This window comes from Anabrus simplex, chromosome 1, assembly GCF_040414725.1.
Source record: "Anabrus simplex isolate iqAnaSimp1 chromosome 1, ASM4041472v1, whole genome shotgun sequence".
Taxonomy (NCBI): Eukaryota; Metazoa; Arthropoda; class Insecta; order Orthoptera; family Tettigoniidae; genus Anabrus; species Anabrus simplex.
The window spans coordinates 881,413,881-881,424,218 of NC_090265.1; the positions used below are offsets into that span (position 1 = coordinate 881,413,881).

General features: G+C 39.7%; 1 protein-coding gene across 1 annotated transcript in view; it reads right to left on the reverse strand.

The window, feature by feature from the left end:
• The window catches only part of Rpt1 (26S proteasome regulatory subunit Rpt1), a 141,294-nt gene extending 135,921 nt beyond the window's left edge, over positions 1-5,373 (reverse strand). Inside the window, exons 1-2 of the mRNA XM_067136524.2 lie at positions 5,174-5,373; positions 2,578-2,615 (exon numbers count right to left, since the gene is read on the reverse strand). Coding sequence (XP_066992625.2) covers positions 2,578-2,615; positions 5,174-5,246 — 111 coding nt within the window. The 5' untranslated portion in view covers positions 5,247-5,373. The remainder of the gene's footprint in view (positions 1-2,577; positions 2,616-5,173) is intronic.
• Between the last annotated feature and the right edge of the window lie 4,965 nt (positions 5,374-10,338).

Consider the following 10,338-nt stretch of genomic DNA (forward strand, 5'->3'; position numbering starts at 1 on the left):
ATGTTATTTTCCCTGCATTGTAAAATTATTTCCACCGCAAATACAAGCAATAGGACGGAGGTAGTTCATGTTATTACCGTTAAATGCAGCACATCCCGTGCTTCCCAGTACATATGTGACATCTGGTGGCTCCTTGATGCATCTGATAGGTCAGGAAGAACGTAAACAGTTTCGCCTCAAGTCGTCCATAGAGTACAGCCGGCAGAGTGTGTGGTGACTGGTTTCTGCAGTATTTTCTAACCGTAATTGCTGTATAGCGAAACAATGCCTAAATCGCACTTATTGAGAAAATTGATTGCTACAGATGGACACTTCACTACAGACGGTCGAGTAGTCTTCTGTCAGGCATGCTCCAAAGAAGTAAGTTTCCCGTAACTGATCTAAAACCTGCATTGCAATACCCTAGCTCCCTTACTGAAGAGTACTTAGGATTTGGATTCTTCATTTCAGGTTGAATGTGAGCAGAAATCCCATCTTGAGCAGCATAAATCTGCAGCTGCTCACATGGCTAGCGTCGCGAGGAGAAAGAAGTCCAGCAACAACAGTAAGCAAACGTTTATTTCTTCCACAGTTGGCAAGCCTGAAGATACTTTAACTTACGCCTATGTCAGGCGTTGGTGTCTGCAAACGTCCCATGGAACGTGCTAAGTAACCTGACCATGAAAACATTCTTAGGAGACATCAGCGGCCGCAGTATACCTAATGAATCCACTTTAAGCAAGAATTATTTGCATCCTGTTTACCAGAAGACATTAGATGACATAAGAGAAGATATAGGCAATCACTATATTTGGTGTTCTGTCGATGAAACATCTGACAGTTGCGGTCGCTTCATTGTGAATGTGGTAGTAGTTAAGCTGGATCAAAATGAACCAGGTAACGTTCATCTAATTCTTTGTAAAGAAATAGAACAAACTTAACAGCACAATAGCCTGCGCTGTGACGGATGCTTTACGCATATTGTGGCCAGCACAGAATCAATATAGTAAGTTCGTTTTGTTGGTGACAGACAGGGCTGCCTACATGTTGAAGACAGGGCAGGTTCTACAGTCCTTCTACCCGAGCATGCTGCACGTTACGTGCTTGGACCATGGCCTTGAGGAGGAGATTAGAAGCAACTTCAGTGACTTCAACAGCGTGGTTTCTTCAGGCAAGAAAGTTTTCCTCAAAGCCCCAACATGTATACAGGTGTTCAAAGAGAAACTACCAACAACACCTCTTCCACCTGAGCCGATACTTACCCGCTGGGGAAATTGGCTGTCTGCTGCTATTTGCTATGCTGAGCACCAAGAAGAAATTAAAAATTTCGTCAGTGACTTGGATGAAAGAGAAGCTTCCTGCATCGCAAAGGCCAAGAAATCGCTCGAGTGCCCGACCCTCGTCGCTTCCCTAGCATATATTAAGACACATTTTTGTTTTATACCAGAAGCTATTCTCCAGTTGGATGGTGCAACTTTACCACTCAAAGATTCCCTGGATATCATTGGCAGTGTTTTCAGAAGAGAAATACCTGGGCCATTGGGAGTGGCATGTTCTTCGAAGCTGCACAAGATTCTTCAACGCAATCCTGCTTTTGAAGATATGAAAGTCATCAATTCAGTATTACAGGGTGAAAAGTATTCAGGAAAATTACCCCTACAACCTAATTCATTAGCATCTATGTACTACGCTCCAATGACGTCATGCCCCGTTGAAAGAACTTTTTCATCATATAAGAATGTGTTGCGTGACAACAGGAAATGATTTACGCCAGACAATTTGGGTATGTACATTATTTACTGCAATGCCAAAAAATAACTTGCAAAAGGAAACAGTACAGTGTATTTTTATGAATATGACAATGTAAACTTTTGTGAAATAAGTGAAAATGAAAACCTACAATCTGTTTTCCAGTCATTGACCGGGTCAGGGACGTGATGAATGAAACATATATAGGCTGTTATTACAATGGGGTCGCCACTCCCAAGGTGATTTATTAATGAGTGCTAAATGCTATGAAATGATAATGGAGAGTGTTGCTGGAATGAAAGATGACAGGGAAAATCGGAGTACCCGGAGAAAAACCTGTCCCGCCTCCGCTTTGTCCAGCACAAATCTCACATGGAGTGACCGGGATTTGAACCACGGTATCCAGCGGTGAGAGGCCGACGCGCTGCCGTCTGAGCCACGGAGGCTCTTTCTGAAATAAGTACATAAATAAATTTTACAGAACTACGAAAACCAAAAAACCCTAAAATAACCTATTTTAAGAATTCAAAAAACATAAAGTGAAAGTTTATGCCACCTAAAAATCCGGGCCCTATTCATAACATATGGTGCAAAGTAGGGGCAAAAGATCTCAGGTTGACGCCCCAAATAAATAGCATTTAAATAAAATAAAAAAACGCCCACTTTGATGAAACAGAATTAATTATGAAATTCAGAGTTAAAACTGTGTAACACTGGGTTAAGGTTTAATCCAGCCTGATGAAACCAGGCATATTAAGAAGATAATATCAGTCACAAGCAGGTAATTTTCTGCCTCTAAAATATTGCTTGCTGCACCTCATTATGAGCAAAAGGAAAAATTACACTTACGTAGGTTTTCAAAAGAGCAATGTCGCCTTCATCCAAAGCTGGAAAAAGAAAAATATAACATCAAAAGTTAAAAATGGTCCATGTGTAAAAAACACAGAATTTTAATTTTAAAAATTGAACACTAAAACAAAAAGACCATCACAAAATAAGGTACAGAAACTATTTTTCTACTAAAATTAAGGCTTTCAGTAAGTCATGGAAACTATATGTTTATCTCCTTAATGTAAGCCAACAATTTAAATCTACGTATACATTTGAAAATAGGCAATATTCACCTCATAATGTTGCCACCAGATGAGATACGAGTACACCGGTCTGAAAAATCATCATGTTCTCGATGTGAGTAATTTGATGAGAGTAGTGTATAATGGAAGTAACCAAAAAAAGAGCTTGTATCTCAAGACAATTGCTCTACGCTTTGGCAATGCATAAGAGAGTAACATAAAGTTTTATCAAGCATTAGACGATTGTGTTCTACCCTATCATACTGCAGTAAGGTGGATAGAGGCTTTCAAACATGAAAGAGAGTCAACAGCAGACTTTCCTCACAGCGAGCTTTCTGAGTACGTCATAACAACATATTGGTGGCTGTGATCCAACACTGCCTAAGACACGTTTTATCCCAGTATTTAATTATAACTGTACTATCAGTACACTAAATTTACAATTTACTTTACATAGCACAGACACAGATAGGTCCTATGGCGACGACAGCATAGGAAAAGGTTAGGAGTCGAAAGGCAGAGAGAGTCCTTAATTAAGCATTTGCTTGATGCTAAAATGGGAAATCACAGAAAACCACCTTCAGGGATGCCGACCGAGATTCAAACCCACTATCTCTCGAATGCAAGCTGATAGCTACGTGACTCAAACTGTGCAGTCACTTGCTCAGTATGCTAAATACTACAGTAAGACTTAAATGCATGGAAGATTGCTTCCAAGATGATGAAACATAATTTTACTGATTAAGAGAAGTAAACACACTATAAGAGATGATGCATCAATCTGCACAGATTTCACCACAACAGATACAGCATGCTGAATCATTAGCAACTGACGACACATGGATACAAGCACATAAACGTTAGCCTAAATGGCGGTCCAATGTGTGGGGTTACTCTGGATTAACATAATGACTCAAAGGTCAACAAAGCTGCTCATCCATGAAGCTAGGTAATGATCAGTTTGGCATATGATAGTCAAGGTGTTCTGGGGTAACAGCCAGCTTGAGGAGGGACACAGTGTAAAATGCACAATACTATAGGTCATTATCTGTGGTGCTATCTTTGCCATAGAACATGAGAAATAGCCAGAACTGTTGGGCAACACAATCTTAAACGACAATGGTAGATTTCACAAAGCAGATGCTGTTACATGATGCTAACAACAGCATTGGGGACTGGAAGTCCTGCCGCACTGTCCCTATTTCCCTGATCATAATATGCGATTTTGTCTCATTCCAAAAGTGAAGATACTAAATACTACAGTAAGACTTGTATGGAAAATGCCTGCTAACAAACATGACAACATAACTGCAGTTCAACTTGAGGTGCCAGTAGCACATATTAGTGAATCTCATGCAACCAATATTCTCCATCTTCCTCATCAATAGCAATGAACCATGGAAAATGGTGTAGACCAATCTGAAGGACGTTAAACAAGTTTGATAAAACCGTACTTAAAGGGGGTGCAAAAGAGGGGATAGAAATACAGAAGGGTGTGGGTTGTACATCATAATATGCTACACAAGGCTGCCAACTTAAGTGCAGCTACTGGCAAGACAATTTATCTGGTATGGTTAGATTACTGGCTAGTGACATGCCCAATGGTCTAGATTAGTTAGACCTTGGCTAGTGACAAGACCACTGGTCTGGGTGCAACCAAAGAGGATTGGCGAAGTGGCCCACACGCTTCTAGTCCCCTGTAACAGTATTGACTACTGAAGAGATCATTAGTGTGGACTGGTTAGACCAGTGCCTAGTGACAAGACCATTGGTTTGGCTAAAAATCTGGGAATTACACTCGTTCTGTATTTAATATCTTCACATAGCAAGTACATCCTGCACATGCCACGATAATACCAATATAATTGGTCCATTATTGGACATTATAAATTTTCCAGGTAACTCATTCCTGATTGCCAGTGTTTCGCCCCAGTGTGCTAAGTTGGACTCATCAGTTGGTAAATAGCACACTCACCAAGACGTATGGCTAGTGCAAACCGTGGAGGCCACTGCGTAGGCTATTTGGAGCCACCGGCAGTGTTAATGCACTATGAGAGACTTTGTCTCATTTTCAAAAATTGATGCCTGCCTAAAATATTTGTTCCAAATGAGTAAATTTATAATACCAATATAATTGGTCTGTTATTGGACATTATAAATTTTCCAGCTAACTCATTCCTGGTTGCCATCGTTAAACCATATAATAGGGGAAAGAAATGATTTGTGTACATCATTATATAGGCTATATCTAATTACAACAGTACCAATAACAATTAAATACTTCTCAGAAAATAACAGGTTTCAACAATGATAGTACCACCTAACCTTAATTTAAAACACAAACTGAAGTTCAATGAAAACTATTAACATACATTTTATTTCCTTTTCTTCTTCTTTGTCTTCTTTCTTAACTTTTCGCATCTCCGCTCCTAAATGGTCAGGCATTTTTAACAAACTTTTACGGCAACTAAAAACAACTCACGATTCAACTTAGTGCTGACAAGCAGTTTCAGTGAAGATGAAAACCAGGGCTGCCAGTCTATCAAACTAGGGATGGGCGCGACTGAAGCCTGGAATCGAGAGCGTCGACTCCATCGACTCCGAACACCGGTCTCGTTAAAGACCAACTACAATTCTCAGACCAAGACCGACTTCAATCCTCAGACCTTAATGCTACTCTCGATCGTTCAAAAATGGCGAATCGAGTAGCCGAAATTGTTGGAAATGTGGGTTTGTTTTGGTTTGTTGTTATCGTATGTAGTCGGTGTAATTTTATTAAATTTGACGATAAATGTTAGTTTCTTTGTAGAATATAAGTGTGCGAGTGTATTTATATGAGTCGGTGGGTACATAGGATCTGTAATTATACGCAGTAATGTGAGAATGTGCTTGTTTTGATCGTATTTTTACTCATTAAAAAATATGAGTGCACTAGGTGGACCAGTTTTTAGTCTAACTATGACAATGCCTCTCATACAACTATTCTTAAGTTTCCTACGAAATAGAACATTAGAAGAGAAATCGATTAGGAATATACATCGTGATTATTTTGAAGTCCATGGCAAAACCGTAGCGTGCATACATCATTTTGAGAATAAGTCTGAGGTTAGGAAATCTAGTCCTCTACTTCCAAACTATTCGTGTTCCTCGAAAAATATTAATTTAGATAGAATGTAATTGATATTGTGTTATTCCGTCAGTGTCTATGTGCTTCAAAGTGTCTAGTGATTTAGATGCAAGTGTATTTTACAATAATCTGTGCTTTGCCTGCGGAAATGTTTGGCTGGATCTTGGAGTATAACAAAACTTATAAGTGTGACGGATGGAGCAATCTGTATACTGTTACACAAAAGAAATAGTGACTTAGAGGGATTAGCTGGGTTTGTAACGTAGGGTTTTACACTATCAACACCTTCCGATTCATGCTGTGGCTATCAGTTATTAAGCAGACTGTGCCGAACTGAAGCTCGTGCATGTGGTTAAATATCAATGTTTAGTCAATAGAGTTTTTCCACTCATGTTATTTAATGGGTAAAAACGTATTAGGCTATATCCTTAGTGTCTGAACGTTTCATTATTAAGGTTACTATCATTGCGTGAAGTGCTGTTATGCCATATGTCAACATTATATTAACATCATGTTAACATAATCATTTCGGGTGTACTTGATATGGGTGACACCGAGCTCGAAAGCTGCAGTCGCTAAGTGCGCCAGTGTCCAGTATTCGGGAGATAGCAGGTTCGAACCCCACTGTCGGCAGCCCTTAACATGGCTTTCCTTGGTTTCCCATTTTCACACCAGGCAAATGCTGGGGCTGTACCTTAAGGCCACGGCCGCTTCCTTCCCACTCCTAGACCTTCCCTGTCGCATCGTCGCCATAAGACCTATATGTGTCGGTGTGACGTAAAGCAATTATCAAAAAACTAGCAATGATCTGAGTGACTCCGACGGTTAAGGCGCTGGCCTTCTGATCCCAAGTTGCTGGATTCGATCCTGACTCAGTCCGGTGGTATTTGATGGTGCTAAAATACGCCAGCCTCGTGTCGGTAGATTTACTGGCACGTAAAGGAACTATTGCAGGACTAAATTTCAGCATTTAGACGTTTCCGAAACCCGTAAAAAATGTAGTTAGTAGGACGTAAAACGAATAACATTATGATTTCGGGTATACTTCCCATTCATTGGGTGGTGAATTTAAGAAATTATCTACCACTTCAAAACTAAGGCAACAAGTTATGTTTGTGTTTCACAGTTCTCATGAGAGCGAATAAATCGAGGAATTTTGCACCTTAATTTATTTTGAAATATTCAAAATGATGCTAGAAATATTTTAACAGTTTTATCACGTATTTTCATCTAACCAGCGAAGTGAAATCTAAGAGAAAACGTTATTTGACGAATTGAAATGTCTAAATAATCAGCTTGTTGGCCTCTTTTCTAGTAGAATATATGTGATTCTAGTTGATTATATGTGGTGCGTACTTGTTGGCGAAGCGATTTCATACGTGTAAAAGTGATTTTCCTTACGATGTTACATTTATCATATTAAATTACGGCCGTTTATATAAAATGTATATGATATTTTCGTGTTAGCCAATACCAGCAATTCGGCTACTTCGGCCGCCATGTTTTTCTTATATTACGGTCTGAGGATTGGAGTCGGTCTTGCTCAGACCTCAAGGCAGGTTTCGATTAATGGCAATATGGCCGTGGGTGCGGGCCAGGCGTAGGTTAAATGTGTTTGTGGATACGAGTTTAAAGCAATAATTGTGAAATAGGTATTTCGAGTGGGCATATGATCGTACTTCGTGATTTTCAATACTGATACGGAAGTATTTGTGTCTCCAGTCACTTTTATGTGGAAGCTTAAAATACCTGTAGGTTAATTATTTCGTGTTTCAACGTGGTACCGTACAGGTTATGTGTTTGTTTATCATTGTGTTTGAGAGGTGGTGTTATAATTATTGGCGTTTACTTAGAATGTAGTGTGCTGTATTGTGTACCTCTCTGCAGGTCAAATTACCTGTCTCTCGCATAACATTTATTTACCTCGAGGAAGAAGGTGCCCTAAAAAGCATGAACAGCAACTCCCACTGAGAGACGAAGTAGCACCGCATTTAAACATTGGTGTGAAGATGATACAGATATTTTCAGCCTTTTAAGACAAAAATATGAGTCCATTCAACGTGATTGCGAAATATTATAATGTTCTCAAGACCTACAGTAGATATTCCATCAATATGAAAGTAACGAGTGACCTAGAAGTGCAAGTGTATTATAAAATTATTGCTTTACTAGCAGAAAAATTAAAGTTGATATTAGGATGTTACGGGCAAGACAACCTCAATTGTGAGAGATAGAGAAAATGTGAAATTCTGGTAAGTCACCTTGGTAATTACAGAGAGGGTAGTATGGAAATGAGTGACATAATCTTTATTTTGGGGAACTTTCTGAAAAATAGAGCCCTTGTTTTAGTCTTGTATTAACCTTTGAAAGTAACATTAATTGTTCAAGTGATGTGTGGAAGTGTGATGTTTCCTCGTCAAAAATTATAAAGGACTGTGTAAAAATTCTGGCCAGTAATTTTATCAACAATTATACGACCTCAAATGAAAAATTGCCAAGAAACTTCAAAAGAGGAGTTGTAGGATGTGTGTAGTGCTAGTTTTAGTCAACTTCAATATTTTGGTGAATGATGCATAATAGGATAATGGGTCACAGTGTTAATGTTCGGAAAACTACTTATTTGTTTGGTGCTGTGTCGATTTTTTCTTAAGTCCGTATTCGTGTTTTCAACGAAGTGACATTTGTTAGGCGTTGATAACTTGTTGTTTATTGTAATGCTTTTTTCTGTTGCCGGTTATTCAACGTCACATTAACACATCGAAAGTTCTCGGTGACGGAAGGATAGGAAAGAGGTAGGAGTGGGAAGGAAGCGGTCGTGGTCTTAATTAAGGTACAGCCTCAGCATTCGCCTGGTGTGAAAATGCGAAGCCACGGGACACCATCTTCAGGGCTACGACGATGGGCTTCGAACCCCTCCCATCTTCCGAATGCAAGATCACAGCTACTCAACCCTGACCGCGCGGCCCTGAAGATAGTTTTCAGCGGTTTCACATTTTCAAACCAGGCAAATGCCGGGGCTGTACCTTAATTAAGGCCGCGGCCGCTACCTTCCCACTCGTAGCCCTTTCCTTCCATCCATCGCCAACACCTATCGATGTGATAGTGGACGTTAAACAAGAAAAAATCCTCTAGATAAAGAGCACGTAAAATTACCATTTCTCTTTTACGTATCAAATGCTGCTTTTTTAAAATCCATCAATAAATATTTTCGTACTGCAATATTCTCACGACCATTATTAGGTTTCTCCTCGCCACGTCAGCTTTGGCCTGGTACGGCAGCCATGTTTTTTATGTATTGTGGTCTGAGTATTGTAGTTGGTCTTGTCTCGGTGCGCATGTAGCCTCTCGACTCCAAGCGAACTTGACTTTCATTGCGGGCAAATACATGAAGTACTATAACAATCTCTGTCACTGGAAGAATATATATGCAAACACAATATTACATACATGTTCTTGTCACGAGGGAACCTGAAGAACGACCGCGCATTTTTCTCTACTTCGTAATTACTGCAGCCAAACACAGCACATAACTTTCCCCTCACGTTGAGAGGAGATATCAAGGAATGACACACACTACTATTTATTTATGTCAACTCACTGAAAACGCATAAATAACACCAAAAACTTCACACAAAAATACACGTGCTGTTATGAGAGAATCAGTACTGTTCAGGTCTATCCGCTAGAGTTAGCTCCAGTAGCTGTCCCTCGATATCTCGCTCAGTGTCGCATATTATCTCTACTGTATTTGCTTCATAATCTTCTGACCTGCTCGACCCATATTTTAACTGGCTTAAAATGTAATACCGGTACGCATATTTTATTGTATAGTGCAGCAGTTAACCTTCAATACCGATGTGTTGTTGTAGGTGTGATCTGTGGGTTTTGAAATGTCACATAAGTGTTTTGGATAAGGTGTACAAGAAAGAAGGGGCGTTACGCTTATATAAGAATTATAAGATCTATTGAGATCATTTCCAGGCCAGCGACTTTAAAAATCCTCGACTATACAGCCAAGGGTATGTTACATTTTTACTCTAATTGTACGTAAATATTCCTCAAAGCATCACTATCGACAACATTTTCACACTTTTCTTTCTTTTATCCCTCTTCTCAGATTAAAGCTGGGATTTTATAGATTATCTTTCTGTTAGTAGGCTTCATGTTAAGAGGAAAATTGTCCAGCTATTAAATGTTAATTCGCAGGGATGAGTGGCTCAGACGGTTAAGGCGCTGACCTTCCGACCCCAACTTGGCATGTTCGATCCTGGCTCAGTCCGGTGGTATTTGAAGGTGCTTAAATACGTCAGCCTCGTGTCGGTAGATTTATTGGCACGTAAAAGAATTCCTGCGGGACTAAATGCCGGCACCTCGGCGTCTCCGAAAACCGTAAAAGATTAGTTAGTGGGA